Raw genomic sequence first — 17,540 nt, 5'->3', positions numbered from 1 at the left:
ACAAAAGAATACTGGACGTTTGGAACGAGAATGTTGAAGGCCGATCGGCGCCGAGAGCGTTCATTTACACAACAACAACAACAACCACAATACCGTGCGAAGCAGCGCGCATGCGCACAACACTACCCAACCAGTGTCGACCCCAGCCATCTATTATGCTTCTTCGCAATAAAAGCTACCCGAAAATCTGCAAGGAAAACGCTACCGGAGCTGCTTGGAGTGAAAGTAATAAAGTATAACATATATATTTACGATTAGTGCATTCCGATCGAAGTTTATATTCAGTTTAGGTGATGTATATTGGTGTTTTGGGGGGAAAACACAGCTGAATGTGGCTAGCAGGATCTCCTCTGACAGAGTGAAGCTGATGAGCGGCGCTTTGCAACAATGTAACAAAACCCTCTTTCACGCGCAGCCGTTTCGATCTGTAAACGTAGAGCTCGCTGTAATTGTTTGCGCTGTTTTTTTTTCGTTGTATCAAGTGTATAAATAGGACTGGTGGATGAATTGTGGGATGATTTCAAATTAGCCCGCTGAGTAGCTAGCTGGCTGAACGGCATGCACACACAATGGTTGTGTTAAAGACATGGTGGGGCTCGATCCTCGGCATTCCTCACTCGATGCCCTGTCTCTCCCGTGCCCGCCATCTTTTCAAGAACTTATATACACACACGCCTGATGCAGTTACTTTAACGCGCGATTGCAAAATGTATTTCCAGTTAAGTTTACAGTTCGAGCTCCGTTTAAGGGCGCGCAGGGGCGCAATTTGCTAGCTGATGTTTTGGTTTAATTCTGACTAAACCTGCGATTTTTCATGGCCTCTCATGGGCACGCGAAATTTTGATCGTTTTGTTGGTGTTTAAAACTATTGAAGTGGTTCAAATGAAACGCACAAGTTCACAAAAAAGAAAAAAAATCTGCTTTTTCCTGGTTTTCTAGTCATTCATTCATGTGAAACCCCCGATACTGAAATTCAGACTTTTAACTAATTTACTGGTGAAGATGCATATCATTTATTAAGCTATACATCAAATTACCTGAAAATGATTTTTATAAAATCAATTTGGTTTACATTAATTATTATATTAATGCAGCTACAGAAAATAACAGTTATTAAAAATACTGTTTGTTTACAACATGCATTTCCACCATGATTGTGGTCTTGATAAAGTTTTAAATTTGATTATTTTTGGTTCTGTGCTACACAGTCAAATACATCTGTGCAAATAGCAATATAATGTAAAAAAAAAAAAAAAGAGTATAATTTCTGCTATTATATTTCTAATGATGCCATATACACACCATATAGATAAATAGGTCATTTATTTTCATAGCTGTATTTTCTTCAATGAGTTATTTCTCTACGTTTACTGGCAGCGTGCTGACACTCAGGTCCTGAGATGGGATGTGTGTGTGGAGGTGGGACTAAGGAGCAGCAAGAGGATCATTGAAGCTGAACTAAGAGACGTGCAGACGTCATTCAAGCAACTTCTTTCCCTTAACTGACCAGTATGTCGGTAGTCACATCCCCTGCCCAGGTGCCCCCAGCCATTGTAAACCCTCCCCCACCTGAGGTCACGAACCCTGGGAAGCCTGGCCGAAAAACCAACCAGCTACAGTATATGCAGAATGTGGTTGTGAAGACTCTGTGGAAGCATCAGTTTGCATGGCCCTTTTACACACCTGTGGATGCTATCAAGTTGAATCTGCCAGTGAGTAATTTTGCTGCTTTTTTATTTTATATATATATAATTTACACACATACACATTAGTGCTGTCAAATGGAATAATCGATTCTAAAATAAAAGTTTGTTTATATAATATGTGTGTATATTTATTTTTATATTTATATATATTCTATATATATTTCTGTGTGTGTGCATGTCTGTGTATGATATATGCATGCACACACACACACATAGGTATATATATTATATAAACAAACTTTTATTTTAGTGTATATATATATATATATATAGCCTGTGGTGCTCAGTTATTAATAATTGTTCTTATTTTCAATGTTGAAAATGTTTTTGTGGAAACTGAGGTTTTTTTTTTCAGAATTCAGAGTCTATGATGAATAGAATGTTCAATGAACACCTTTTATTTGAAATATAAATCTTTTGTAAAATTAAAAATGTCACTTTTGATTGAATTTTTTTGCATCCTTCCTGAATAAAAGTAGCTTCAGCCTTTTGAATGGTGTATCACTATTTCCAGAACCTTTGCCATCACAGGAATCTATTACATTTTAAAATATATTCAAATAGAAAAGTTGTTTTTTAATAGTGATAATATTTCACAACGTTTTTGTTTTTTCCCCAAAATAAATGCAGCCGTGGTGATACTTCTTTTAAGAACCAAAAATAAATAAATAATAATAATGTTAATTATTCCAGACTTTTGACCTGTAGTGTAGTGTGTTATAAGTTGAATTAGAGGTGACTGGTGTAATTTTTGCACCTCTAGTGTTACCAGACGGCATTGCAAAAATAGTGACAATCTGCTATTGTTCAGGCAAGCAGAGAGTCTCAAACTCATGCAGTTGATTGAGTCAGCGTTTTTGTGTTGAGATTATCAAACAGTGTGTAGAGTGGGAAATAAACTATAAATGACTTGCTTATGGCTATAGACAGTGTTTTAAATGTTGTTGTTTTTCTCTACCTAGTGCATTACACCTTGTCTAATTTATTATTTCGGTCAAATAGGACTACCATAAAGTTATTAAGAATCCAATGGACATGGGAACCATAAAGAAGCGACTTGAGAATAATTACTATTGGACTGCTGGCGAATGCATGCAGGACTTTAACACTATGTTCACAAACTGTTACATCTATAACAAGGTAGATCCAAGTCCTTTATATTTATTTATATTTTATAATATAAAAAAATATATATTATTATATTTTTTTATAATAATATACTTTATACCAATACCAATGTGTGATTTAAATGAATTTCCCTTGAATTATTGTCCCAGCCCACAGATGACATTGTTCTCATGGCTCAAGCCTTGGAAAAGATTTTCCTCCAAAAGGTAGCTCAGATGCCCCAGGAGGAGGTGGAACTTTTACCCCCACCACCGAAGGGTAAAGCACGGAAACCTGGAGCACCCCCTGGTTCAGGTAACTGACTGGATGCCACAAATAATGAACCTTTGAAGTTACCAATGACATGTGGCTTGGAGGAGGTTTTTCTGCTGACCTTGTCGTTATTACATCCGAACAGAAAACCAACCATCAATAGCACTGACTACTGGTTCTCCATCCTCGTCATGTCCGAGCTCCCCTCCTCAGCTGGCTCAAACTCCTGTAATAGCTGCGACTCCAGTCTCGACCATCACCTCCAATGTTCAAGCTGTGCCCCCTGCGACGCCCCCTCCTATGATTCCAACCGCACAGCCTGTTCTCAAAGTAAGACCAGCTTAAATGATGTCAGTCCTTTTCATTGCCATTTGTGCCCAGGAAAAAAATGAATAGCTTTTGTTGTAGGGATGGATCTGTATAGTTGACTAACTAAGCCAACTAACTACTGGCATCTATCATATATCTATCTGTCTGTCAGTGTCTATTTATCTTAATTTTTTTCTTTATTATATTTTGTTCAGATGTTGTTGTTTTTTTAGCTTTCCATATTTTTAGCAGCTGGGCTTTAAAGGGGATGTATTTAGAGATGCAACTTCTCTGAGAGGTCTTTCGTTTTTTGACAGCATGCTATGCTTTAGTTTGTTAACATTCTAAAAGTAGCTGGAAGATTGTAAACACACTAAAACGTTTTCTGAGATTCATCTCCCAAAGCTCCACTGTTTCAGCCAACAAAACCGCTTTGTAACAGATTTACTGCTTTCAGCAATACATTTCAAATCACCTGCTGTGAGTAATGTTCCCATTATTATGCATAATCTGTTTGTGAGGGCTATAATTGTTGGCGCAATAAAATGATTTGTAGTCTATTTATTTGTTATCTCTCATTTATCCTATTGAAGGATGAATTTAGTGTCTGTATATCTCAACAAAAAAAAACCCTGATTGGTGTCTGATGAACTTGAGCTTAAACGAGCCTAATTATTAAAGGCTTTCTTACGAATAGTCCTTCACACACGAACACTGATCAGTCATTTTGCACATTAGGGATGTGCCCAAAGCCGAATACCTTATTTGGAAAGGCACGGAAAATGAATAACCCATTCTACAGAGCCCCTAAAGGGACATGGTTAGGCTTGCTTGGGTTAGTTGGTGTTGCGTGGTGTTTGTATATCTTACATATGACAAATATCTTACGACCATAGGGCTGTGAAATGATTAATTGTGATTAATCGCATCCAAAATAAAAGTTTGTGTTTACATAATATATGTGTGTGTACTGTGTATAATTATTTTGTATATATAAATACACACATAGCCTATGTATGTATATATTTAAGAAATATTTGCATTTATATACTGTATACATATATTTATATATCATTTATATAATATATAAATATTTTATATTTAAATACTTAAATATATACATGCATGTGTGTGTATTTATATATTCAAAATAATTATACACAGTACACACACATATATTATGTAAACACAAACTTTTATTTTGGATGCGATTAATCGTTTCACATCCCTACCGCCGTTCCCTATACACGGAGTACGCATGATTGCGAATTTGAAAGTGAGAAGCGAGCACGCATTCAAAAGCGATTTCAGTACCCTTCAACATTGATATACAATATAATTACCCAACAGAATAATTGCGTGAGAACACAAAAGCATTGAGATATATTTTTCATTCCATCTCATATTTTTTCCATCACCATGTCCCTTTTAGGGGCTTCATATAATGTCTCTTTTTCTCTCTGAATAAGGTATGTGGCATCGGGCACATCCCTGTTTTAGTAGTGTTCTAACACACATGCTGATCTAATTTTCCTCAGAAGAAAGGGGTGAAGCGGAAAGCGGACACGACCACACCCACAACCTGCGCGATCACTGCCAGCAGAAGTGAGTCGCCCACTGCGATGTTAGAGTCCAAACACAGTAAAGTCATTTCCAGACGAGAGAGCACAGGTCGACCCATCAAACCTCCCAAAAAAGACCTGGAGGATGGGGATGTCCAACAGCAAGGCAACAAGAAAAGCAAACTCAACGATCATCTCAAATACTGTGACACTATCCTTAAAGAGATGCTTTCCAAGAAACATGCGGCCTACGCCTGGCCCTTCTACAAGCCTGTAGATGCAGAGGCCCTGGAGCTGCATGACTATCATGAAATCATCAAGCAACCAATGGACCTCAGCTCTGTCAAAGTATGGCATAAAATTACATCTTGCAAAGTTATTAAAGGATAGCATAGTAAATATTCAAAAGAAATAGATTTTTTTTTACTATAAATCATTTAAATAAATGTGTGTGTCTGTGTGTGTGTGTGTGTGTGTGTGTGTATATATATATATATACATATATATATATATATATATATATATATATATATATATATATATATATATATATATATATATATATATATATATACACATATACAGGACTGTGCAAAAGTCTTAGGTACGCTTGTATTTTTGCCCCAAAGAAATGGTTTTAAACCAGTTATTTATATATTTTGCTGTAGTGTTTCTGGAAATATCAGTTTACATTTCCAAACATTAATTTGTCCATAAATTGTAATAATCCAGTGAAATTAGAGATGATGTCACAGTTCTTCTGGATTCAGTCTGTATCAGTTTTTTCTGTTTCTTCATGTAATCCCAGACAGACTTGATCATGGTGAGATCAGATCTCCGTGTGGAGCACCGGCTGTTGTCAGACTCATTGTGTATACAAAAATGTAATTGGATTATTACAATTAACGGCAAAATGAATGTTTGGAAATGTAAACTGATATTTCCCACTGACACACTACAGCAAAAGATACAAATAAATGTCTTAAAACCATTTTTGGGGATGAAAATTCTAGAGTGCCTAAGCCTTTAGCACAGTACTATATAAAACTTCAGTTTTTATTCCCTTTTTTACATTTTTAAAGCCAAACTTTATCTCATGCAACGTGTCTTTTCCAGAAAAAGATGGACAGTCGAGAATACCAAGACGCCCAAAGTTTCGCAGCAGATATTCGGTTAATGTTCTCAAATTGTTACAAATACAACCCGCCTGATCACGAGGTCGTTGCCATGGCAAGAAAACTCCAGGTGCGGTGGTTAAAAAAAAAAGAGCCAGTGTAACTGATAATGTGCTTTCAGATCTCATCAATCATATTTGTCCTTGACCTACAGGATGTGTTTGAGATGAAATTCGCTAAGATGCCCGATGAACCGGCAGAGCCGTCCTCGCCCAGTGCGGTGTCGGCCACGGCTGTGGTGAGCAAGAGCACCGGCAGCAGCGAGAGCAGCGCAGACTCTTCCAGCTCCAGCTCCGACTCGGAGGAGGAACGGGCCACTCGGCTGGCTGAGCTGCAGGAACAGGTGAGTGGCAAACAGGTGGGTGTCACCACTTGAGGACCAAGATCCAAACCAAGGGTGGAGAGACAGGCAGAGGCCACAGCCACTCCCCCTCACATTCACCACCTCCTCCTCCTCCTCAGTCTGACTGCTTGTGTTAGTCATTTGGATTTTTTTCATTTCTTTTTTTTTTTTTCTTAATGTCTCTTGTTTTCATAATGTTTTGGAAACGAGTGCCCATTCTCACCCTGGACTGAACGTTTAACCCTCTACCGCCTCTGCAGTTTGTGTTGGCATCTTGGTATACATTGGCTTGCATGCAGTAAAACTTCAGATGACAGTTTTTAATTTGGCTGTCTCTCAGTGTTAAACATATTGGTGTCGATTATAGTTACTCTGCTCTCATCATGACACAGTCTGTTGTTAAAATACATTTTTGAGAATGACTATTTTGTCCCTTGATTTCACTTTGGCTTTTTTACCAGCGATTCACTGTGGAGCACCCCAATGGTAACAGGTCGGGGACAAAAAACGGGTGTGCCAAACGTTTTCAGGTGAATGATATTTTTACTTCCCGGTCCCCCACCCCACTAACTCCTCCATTTTTCGTAGCTTCTTCTTAAGTGAGCGGTAGAGGGTTAAGGTGGTGCTTTATGGGGTGTATTTGAGCTGGGCATCTTTAAGTGAGCTTGCTTTGACACTCTCAGCTAGTCTTTTGGCTCTGTTTCCCTCTCTGCTCTGCGAATGACATTGATTGGCATGTGTATCAGTGAGAATCCAAATTCTTTGCTGGGATGTGGTCTCCGGTGCTTCCAAATCATCGTGGTAAAGTATTTTTGATTCTTTAAAGGAGGTTTAAAGTCATGATGAAACTGTAGAGAGAGAGAGAGAGATTGAAGAAAAATGTAGGACGGGTACTTGATTCTATCACTCAGTTGTTTATTGGATGGAGGCAGATCTGAATGCGAGCTTGCAGTCGGTTGTAAGAAAGGGGCGGGGATTAAATGTTTGGTGAAGTCCGGCATATGCATCAGAGGCAAGCCCGTCGTTTCACCGGAAAATCGAGTTATCATATTTTAATTAAGAATTATGAGATTAAAAAACAGATGAATAACATCAATAACAGGCATTTATTTATTTCATACCTATTTAAAACATGTGGGTTTGTAACTGGACAGCGAAACGATGATGGATAGCGTCTTTGTAAAAATGTTCGATTAGTGTGCTGTAGCATTTGAATATTTGGAATTTAAAGTAGTTAAAAGTGTTTATGTCCATTTTGTTTGCAAAGAATTCCGAAGTAAACAAGACATTTCTGGGCATGGCATTTGTTTCAAAATAAGAGTCCTCCGCAGACAGCTATTTTTCTGGGGAGAGCGTTTCCATGAAAATGGGAGATATGTAGGTGACAAATGTCATTCATTATCCTTCAAACTCTTCCCTTCATCACCAGTCCCATCATCTGTCCCGCACAGCTAAGATCCTAGTTAGCGTCGATGCAGCATGCCCCATCCCCCTGCTTGCTAACCATTCCCTCCACCTTCCTCCTCAGCTGAAGGCTGTTCATGAACAGCTAGCCGCTCTGTCACAGGGTCCTGTGAGCAAACCAAAGAAAAAGAAAGAGAAGAAGGAAAAAGAGAAGAAGAAGAAAGACAAAGAGAAGGATAAAGAGAAAAACAAGGTCAAGGTGGAAGATGACAAAAAGGCCAAGTCCACACAACCGAATAAGCAAACCCAGCAGAAAAAGACCTCTGCACGGAAACCCAACAGCACATCCACTACAAGGTTAGCTGGTTTTGTTGGGATCTTTGGATTTGATCAAAATGTATGACCTTGTGTAAATATTTGGTCCTAGTTATAGTGGATATGGGTTTTGTGCAATATTTAGAAAGAATGCAGACAAATGGTTAAATATAATGCTTATACCTATGTTATAATAGCAAATAATTGTAGTACAATACAGGGAAATGTTATACAACATAATATATTTTATTATACATGTTTTATTTCGATTTGCAAATGGAATGTGCAAAAAGGCATTTTATTTTTACATAATATCCCTTTTAAAATATCTAAAAACTATGGAAACCTGTTCCACCTCAGATTAAAAAAAGAATTGGATGGGGACATTACACTACACTTATTTTTTTTTATATTTTTTTACTCATGATCATCTGGGCTGCATTTATTACAAAAACAGTAAAAGCAATAATGTTCTGAAAAACGATTACAATTTTAACTAGACGTTTTCAGCATCATTACACCAGTCTTCAGTGTAACATGGTCCTTCAGAAATCATTCTAATAGGATTGTTTTGATGCTCAAGAAACATTTCTTGGCACATAAATGTGGAAAAAAAAATATTTTTGTGAAAACTGTGATATTTTTTTTCACTATTCTGTAATGAATAGAAAGTGTGACTTTAGTGTGACTTTATTTTTTTCTTTAAAGTTCATCTCACGCTTACATTTATTGTTCTGAGGCAGGAACAGGGTTCCATAAAAAACTGAAGATCCACAATACCTTTGGCAAACACTTGTTAATAGGCTAAGCAGTCATGATTATCAATATCAACTGATGATATCGGCTGATTATTTGGCGTGCTTTTATATGTGGATAAATACCAATTTTAAATTTAAAGATATAATATTACGATAGTGTAAATAAATAGTGTAAGTCAGTGTAAATCAACACAATGCAATAACACACAATGTGCCGTTTATTGGTCGTTGTGGTAAAGTGAGCTAACTTTCATGTAATTTGTTCAATCTCAGTATGCCAGTTCAGTCTTGTGCATTCGTGCAAACTACACCTCCAATCCACAGGCAACCGAAAAAGGGGGGCAAACCTGGTGCGGCAAACTACGAGTCTGACGAGGAGGAGTCTCTTCCCATGTCTTATGACGAGAAGCGACAACTTAGCCTGGACATCAACCGGTTGCCGGGTGAGAAACTGGGCCGCGTGGTCCACATCATCCAGTCACGTGAGCCGTCACTGCGAGACTCCAACCCAGACGAGATCGAGATCGACTTTGAAACGCTCAAGCCTTCCACGTTGCGTGAGCTCGAACGATACGTCAAGTCCTGTTTACAGAAAAAGCAGCGCAAACCTTTACGTAAGTGCAACCTCTTTTCTTCCTCAGCAGATTTGTTGCTAGGTATAGGCTTACTTCAGTGTTTTATAGACAAGCAGCTCTCTTTTCTTGCCTGGTCCGTCTGCTCTAAAAGCTGAAATGGGCTGTGCTATTTCCTCCTTTGAGCTGGGAGCACTCACCTTCTCCAATGTGTTGCATGACTTTTGGTGGATTACCTTACATGTGCTTTCCCTGGTATTAATACCTTCAAGTGAAGCTTCAAGGGTTTAAAGAGTATATCAGTATACAGTAGAGAACATTTGATCAGACCATGAATTTCCTAATTGTACACAGTGTACATGTAATTATTGTGCACACTGCAGCACTCATACTTCACAATGGAATATTCTGGGTTCATTACAAGTTAAGCTCAATCCTCAGCATTTGTGGCATAACATTGATTGATTACCATAATAAGTCATTTCCACTCCCCCCCCCCCCCCCCCCCCCCCCCCCCCCCAAAAAAAAGGCACACACAATGGAAGTGAATTGGGTCAATCCATAACCTTTAAAATACACACTATTTCAATGGAGTGCAACAGTACCTGCTCACATTTTTAGTGCTCTTGGTTCCGGAAGTATATTTTTCTATTTATATTTCCTATAGGGTCTTTAGTTAAAGATTTAAGCCAAACCAACCAGCTATGATGTGAACTGCAACATTACAAAGTTTGATTTGAACCAAAAAAAGTATTCGAAAATCAGACAAGAAGTTTAAGGTAAAAACTACAATGCCATAATTCAAAATACCATTGCTAAAACCATGTTAATCGGCCACACTTATTGCAAAATTAGCATGTACAATTTTAAGTAGTTTGAAAGTGTAGGGAGACTGACTCTAATGTGTAATTCACATTGCTTCAAGGGAAAATAAAAAATTATTAGTGCGATTTTCTTGTTGTGGTTCTCTGATTGGTGGTGATTTCTTTGCAGAATTATAATGTAGTTTTTCACCAAGAAGCCTGCTGTTAGACTATTATTTAAAAAGTACGTTGAAATAATGCTTCAAAATGCAACTGAAGCTTATACTATCAATTAAGGGTGGGCGATATGCCAGTAGACATAATTAACCAGTTGAAATTTGTCAACGGCATAATGGCACTATATGCACATGAAGCCGTTGCTCATAGAGCGAATGAGTACTGAGCTTTCTTTTTGCAGCCTAAACAACGGTTAAATACACATACTTATGTCAAAATGCTCTTCTTTGCTAGTATCCTTGTGAACACAGTCATTTATGTCTTCAGTGAAATGTAAACAGTTGAGAAAGAAAACACGTGTAATAGTATATTGGATCCGTGCATATGGGCTTTAATGACAGACGACAGCAGGTTTATTAGGCTACTGTCACTTTATGTTAATAAAACAACAAAAAAGAGAATCTCAATGCTCTTGACTGAATCACTTTGAATTGGCTAGTATTTCTTATTTCTAGTGCTTGAAGTTTTTCAGGTATGTCTATTTCTTTGTTCTATTGTAGATTATTGTCCTATTGCTTGTAGTTATTTTCTTTGTTCTTATTTTATCACTGACTCTTTACTTGTCTTCAGTAAGGTTTTTTTTTTATTTTTTTATTTTTTAACGTAGGCTAGTGAGTGAATGAGTGAGTGAGGTAACAAGAATTATGAAATTTCAATGGTATACTTTTTTTTAATGATAATCAGTTCCCTTAGAACCTGAGTGTTGAACTCTATATTACAGCCACAAGACATAAACCGCGCGTTAGCATGATTTTAATGTTTAAAAAAAAAATGCTTACTAACCTTTTCTTTGTAAAGTTGCATTCAATTTTACAACTTCATTACCGTGATAAAAATAAACACTAAACTAAACTTAAAATAAAAATACTTTTCTTTTAAATCCTCTAAAAATTGTCCCTATTCATTTCTGTTGTTAGTGTTTCAACATAACCTTGATTTTTGTTTGTTTTAAATTCCCCCTGTGGTGAAAATCAAGCTATTGCTGAGTATTTTCTCCTTAAAACAGCAGTGAACCAAAGACAGTCTCAAAAACGCGTGTTTCTGACGTCACAAACTACCTTGTAACCAATCACGTAAACGTGTGATCGTCAACGAGTGGATCTCTGAGCTGAGTGAGTGGAGGCAGGGCTAATTTGCATATTCATAGAACCGCGTATACTAAATTAAGCAAGGGTGTAGAGTTACATTCAAGCTATTTTAAGGTATGACGTTTTTTTTTATTTTCAAGGAAAAAACTTTTAAATATGTCATTTTGGAGTTTTATGGGATACAATTATTGACCACAGGGGGACTTTAAGGAAAATGAGGGATGAGTCTAAATCATTTTTTATGGTAGTAACCAAATGCTGCTGTTTGGTCTCAACTTGAACCTGATAAGATTCCTTGAACACAAATTTGACATCATGGAGTTTAAAACCAGTGTAGCAGAGTGCTTTTTGCTGCTTGTTGCCACGGCGGTGGGCTACGAGGGCAACCCGTTACTCACCGGTCACCGCTGTGTGTCTCCTGCAGCGGGCACTGGGAAAAAGAGTGCCAAGTCTAAAGAGGAACTGGTTCAGGAAAAGAAGAAAGAGTTAGAAAAGAGGCTACAGGACGTGAGCGGACAACTGAACAACAACAAGAAACCACCCAAAAAAGGTACCTGTGTGGTAGTGTGCAGATGTGAGCAGACAGGTGACCAAACTGGGTTAGCTGGATTAAGGATGGTAGGATAAGAAAACAGAGATAAGGATAGGCTTTTTGCTTCACTAATTTGACTAACTTGATCGAAGGGCTTCTGTCAGACCTTCATATGTAATGCTATTCACACACTGAAAAGGGTTTGCAGGGCTCAACAACAAGGATGGACTGCTGGCCCGTTTTGAAAGAATTGACGGGACTGTCTATTGCCCTACTGGGATGGTGCTATCTTTCTATTTCTTCTGTGAGATTTGATAGCGAATTCTGCTGAGAACTAACGTAAATGTAACGTTATGGAGCATATTGTATACAAGCTGTTTTAATGTTGTCTTTCCGCAGTTGAAACACTGATTGAGAGATGACATTATACATTTCAGTCGTACTATATCTTTCAACATACCTTCTGATGTTCATTCATGTTTATTTAGTGCTGTAACTAGTGATAAAGAAAGAGGAAGAGATTATCAGTTCAGTACTCACAACAGTAAGTGATCTGTCACTTATTCTTTGAATTTCATGATAAAATCAACAAAATTTGAAAGTTGAGACTTCGTTTCATATTAAAAGTAAAGAAACGCAAAGCTTATTTTGCGATTATTGGATGGCAGATGCGCTACAAATCTATAATGGAGTTTTGTTCATCAACAAAGAAGATTGAAAGATCGATTTTGAGATTTAAGAATCCATATCAGTATCGATTAAAATCGAGAAATCTATATTGTCAACCCAGCCCTAGAGTCCTCACAGCTGACATGTTTAACTTTTGTAGTTTATCCGCATTCTGTGCATGAAATAGAGGCTTAACAGTCAAAATGTGCCATTGGAAAAGCACCAATTAAACATCATTTTGTCTTTGATTTCAGCCCTTCTAAACCTAGTAGCCTAATAGCTGGTAGCCGAAATTGTGGTGCATCTATAGTTTTTGACTTTTAATATTCTTGGTAGATTCAGTAACATTGTGTTTGTTTTTTTGACCCACAAATGCCATAATTTTCCTTTCTTGGAACTCCTGTCTGGTTATAATAACTGTTTATAAACACAGTTTAAATTTAGAAATTTTGAGGTCAGTAAGAATTTGTTTTATTAATTTTGTTCAGCAAGGGTGGATTAAATTGATCAACAGTGACAATAAAGACATTTTCTATTCATGAAAAAAATTGAGGTTTCCAAAAAATATTAACTGTTTTCAACATTGATAATAAGAAAATAAGAAGTCTTGAGCAAATTAACATATTAGAATGATTTCTGAAAGATCATGTGACACTGAAGACTGGAGTAATGATGCTGAAAATTATGGAAAATTCCATCACAGGAATAAATTACATTTTGAAATACAGTAGTCGACATTTGAAGTGGATCAAAACCTTTCTTCAAAGTTATACATGAATTTTGAACAATACCCGTTCTTGTCTTAGAACAACTTTGATGAAAGTTTATATACTACTAACTATATATTAAAATAGAAAACTCTTATTTTAAAGTATAGCTAAATTTCACTTTTACTGTTTTACTGTATTTTTGATTAATGCAGCCTTGGTGAACATAAAATACTTTCCAAAACATTTAAAAAATCTTACTGTCCCCCAAACACTCACTATCTGTATATATAAACTGTAGTTTTTAAAGAGAGTTTTTGTACTTTTATTAAAAATACTTAATTATAAATTAATTAAAATTAACTTCTCATTTTTGTGTTAGTGCCAGTAAAAGTCTTGACAGGGAAATTAGAAATCCTGATCTACTGACAGAAAAAAAAAAAATCCTTGCTGTTGAGCCCTGGTTTGGACAAAGAGCAAAACATGGTTAAACCTGCTTAGAGAATCTAATAACTGATGAATATGGTTGTGTATGTGCTGCAACTAACTGACTTCACTTGATATCAGCTGCTTTGGCGGGCACGCAATATATTCTGTCCTTTCGAGATCAGATCTTTGCTTTCTTTGTGCATGTCTCTGCTTTATCGTAATACACAGCTGCAGGTGTGGGTAAGGGCGTGCAAGAAAACAATATAGGGTCTTAAAGGGATAGTTCACCCAAAAATGAAAATTACCCCATGATTTACTCACCCTCAAGCCATCCTAGGTGGATATGACATTCTTCTTTCAGACGAATACAATCGGAGTTATATAAAAAAAAAATGTCCTGGCTCTTCCAAGCTTTATAATGGCAGTGAATGGCCAGCTTCTGTTTTGAAAGTGCATCCATCCATGATAAAAGTGCTCCACACTGCTCTGGGGGGTTAATAAAGACCTTCTGAAGTGAAGCGATGTGTTCGTGTAAGAAAAATATCCACAATTAAAACTTTATCGACTAAAATAACTATCTTCCGGCAGACGGCCGTACGCATCGATTTACGGCGAAAGAGTAACCTTTGACCTGACGCACAACATAATGACGAACGCGGAAGCGCAGAGGATTGAGCAAAACAAAACACCAGTCACGAATTAGAAGTCTAAAACGACCATTTTTAAAGAGAAATGTCGGAGGAGCTTGAGTTCGTTGTTGTTTGTTTGATCCGCGAGAGGCGTCTAAACTTACGCTACTCCTACGTCATACATCGTCAAGTGTTACTCTTTTGGCGTAAGTCGACTTGCGTAGGCCGTCTGCCGGAAGCTAGTTATTTTAGTCTATAAAGTTTTAAATATGGATATTTTTCTTACACGAACGCATCGCTTCACTTCAGAAGGTCTTTATTAACCCCCATGAGCCGTGTGGAGCACTTTTATCATGGATGGATGCACTTTGATGAACTTCAAAACAGAAACTGGCCATTCACTGCCATTATAAAGCTTGGACGAGCCAGGACATTTTTTAATATAACTCTGATTGTGTTCGTCTGAAAGAAGAATGTCATATACACCTAGGACGGCTTGAGGGTGAGTAAATCATGGGCTATTAATTTTCATTTTTGGTTGAACTATCCCTTTAACGGAAATGAATTGTCTAAAATATGTACATTCAGTGTTTGTTTTTCTCACGCATATTGAACATGCAATCACTTTTCTTCCCTGTTCCCAGCAGAGAAGGCGGGGTCAGCGCAGGGGGGCGGGCCATCTCGGCTGAGTGGCAGCAGCAGTTCTTCGGATTCGGGAAGCAGCAGCTCCAGCGGCTCCAGCTCCGAGAGCAGTGACTCAGACTGAACTCCAATTCGACACGTCGCATACTTCAACCTCCTCTATTTTCTAATGAGTAGTGTGTGTTGTCATGATAGTATCTCTCTGAAGGCCCATTTTATAAAGAGCTAGATGCTTTGCAGATGGCAGAGGATATTTTAAAAATAGTTTGTAGGATGCTCTTGGCTCAGACAAAGAGGAGAGTTGGAATAGTTCAAGCAGTTGTAAGGTTCTCGCTGGCCCTCAAAGGGAAATGCCTGGTATCACCAGAGGAAAAAAAAGACAAAAAAAAAAAAAAGATATTTTTTTGAAAATATGTCAGTTGTGGAGGTGAAACGGTTGTGCGTGTCGTTTTTTTTTTTTTTTTTTTTTTTTAGGTTGCTGCTCATTAGATCCATACTGAAAACGTGCGTTAGTGGAAAACCTGACAAATGCCTGGCTGCATTTTACTGATCGAGTAGCTACACAATGTCTCAAAATCTGAAGGAAAATTTTATTTTATCGGCTCTCTCACTCTGGTGTGGTTCTGTCATGTTGGCGTGACATTTCAACTCATTCCGCATTTATTTTACTGACTATGATAATGCTCTTCATTGTTAACATTTTTAAGAGACTATTTATTTTTTTTATCCAAAAAGGCACAAAGTTATGCGTGTTTTCGACATTCGGTCTTTACAGAAATGTTTCCAGTTGACCAGAATTTGGCTCAACACAACTCACTAGAACTCTAGACAGCATCCCGCAACTCTGGTGTCAGTATCGTTATTAAAACTTCGTTTTCAGAGGCTTCGCAGTTACTTTGGCAATTTCAACACTGTACATTTTCTCTTCGGGTGCTCTCAGCTCAGTATTTGATGTAGAATTATGTGTCTGAATTTTTTGTTTGTTTGTTTGTTTTTAATCTATATCATACACTCATTTGTTTGTTTGTTTTATATTTGGATTGTCTTCTGTACTTTTTTTTTTATACTATTGATATGTAGGTGCTCTGAGTATCTCTTATCCTACTTTCTATCTGATATGCCTCATCTTTACCAAGTCCACTCATAGGACAATCAAAGTTGTGATGAAGTTCAGTATATTTGAAATTGAGGTAATGGCAAAATGCATTCAGATGTTAAAAATCACCCACCCACAAGGCTGCAGATTGGAATGAATCAGCCTCTCTGAAACTCTGAAACCAAGTGAATTCTAGCTCTCTTGGACAAGTAGACACTTAGAGGAGACTTAGACTTGACGGTTATCTTTGAGAAGACTTCAAGCAGCAGTGCTAGGTTTAATTTCAGAAGGATGTGTGTTTGACAATAGTTATTATTAGTTGAAAGTATTACAACTAATGTATGTTCTCAATTTTAATAACTTTATTATTTTACCTTTTGTTTTCTCAAATGGTGTATTGAATGCTTTCAATGGTACCTTGACACTTCTTGCCATGTATCCAGAATAGTTTGGAAATGGACCATGACTGATAATCTTTATAAAAGAAAATATGAATGTATTAGAGGTTATTTTCTCATTTTCTTTTTGTGGCTGCAGTAATGCCACTCATTCACTGGGTTTGTGGCATTGACAATGATTCATTTCATTTAACAGCCTTGAATTGAACTCTGAACCCCTTAAAATCATTGGATGTGCTCTTTTTGCCTTAAGTTTAGTTGGCACACTAAAATAAAGTAAAATGGGTCCGATATAACCGATTAAGTTGAAGCCAATGTGTATAGTGTTTTTTTTTTTTTTTTTTTTTAAATCATCAGCATCAAAAAATTGTGATGTAAAGTGACTTCCTGGGTTTTCTTCTTATGTAGGATGCTTTTAATTATGTTTTGATTTTATTCATTATACCACTGTAATGCATTACATGTTCCTTGTGACTATAACCTACCTTGTCTCTAAAATAATTTCTGTTACAGCTCCTCTTCCTCAATTCCTCCAGCAGAGCCCAGTAAATACAACTGGGGTTCATGTTAATGAAAATGATGCAGACAGAGATATAAAGATACATAGGATATATAATTACAGATATAAATGTATATTCACTACTTATTCGTCAACTCTGTCTTGGGTCTAAGTATTTTAGTTCTTTTTTTATGAGAGAAAGAGAGAGAACATTTGTGTATTGCATGCCAATTTACAGTATATTTCTTAAATTTTTTGAGCAGTTTATAACATGTAAATGTCATTCT

At 37.1% G+C, this 17,540-nt stretch overlaps 1 protein-coding gene across 12 annotated transcripts; it reads left to right on the top strand.

The window, feature by feature from the left end:
• The first annotated feature begins 66 nt into the window (after positions 1 to 66).
• brd3b (bromodomain containing 3b) lies at positions 67 to 17,226 on the top strand. Of its 12 annotated transcripts, none has more exons than XM_084414136.1 (13): positions 67 to 233; positions 1,378 to 1,712; positions 2,709 to 2,846; positions 2,984 to 3,128; positions 3,232 to 3,416; positions 4,934 to 5,305; positions 6,074 to 6,202; positions 6,287 to 6,475; positions 6,937 to 7,005; positions 8,004 to 8,236; positions 9,277 to 9,566; positions 12,077 to 12,202; positions 15,263 to 17,226. In XM_084414136.1, exons 2-13 carry the CDS (start codon positions 1,512 to 1,514, stop codon positions 15,382 to 15,384), a joined length of 2,199 nt encoding a protein of 732 aa, XP_084270262.1. In that variant the 5' UTR covers positions 67 to 233; positions 1,378 to 1,511; the 3' UTR covers positions 15,385 to 17,226. The 12 variants fall into 12 exon arrangements, with proteins under 12 accessions (XP_084270262.1, XP_084270263.1, XP_084270258.1 ...); XM_084414137.1 differs by having other exon boundaries at positions 97 to 225; positions 15,266 to 17,226; XM_084414132.1 differs by having other exon boundaries at positions 97 to 225.
• Positions 17,227 to 17,540: the final 314 nt, after the last annotated feature.

The sequence above is a fragment of the Rutilus rutilus genome (assembly GCF_951802725.1).
Source record: "Rutilus rutilus genome assembly, chromosome: 7".
Lineage (NCBI taxonomy): Eukaryota > Metazoa > Chordata > Actinopteri > Cypriniformes > Leuciscidae > Rutilus > Rutilus rutilus.
Note: the sequence above shows the minus strand (reverse complement) of the source record. Positions and strands in the feature narration are given on the sequence as shown.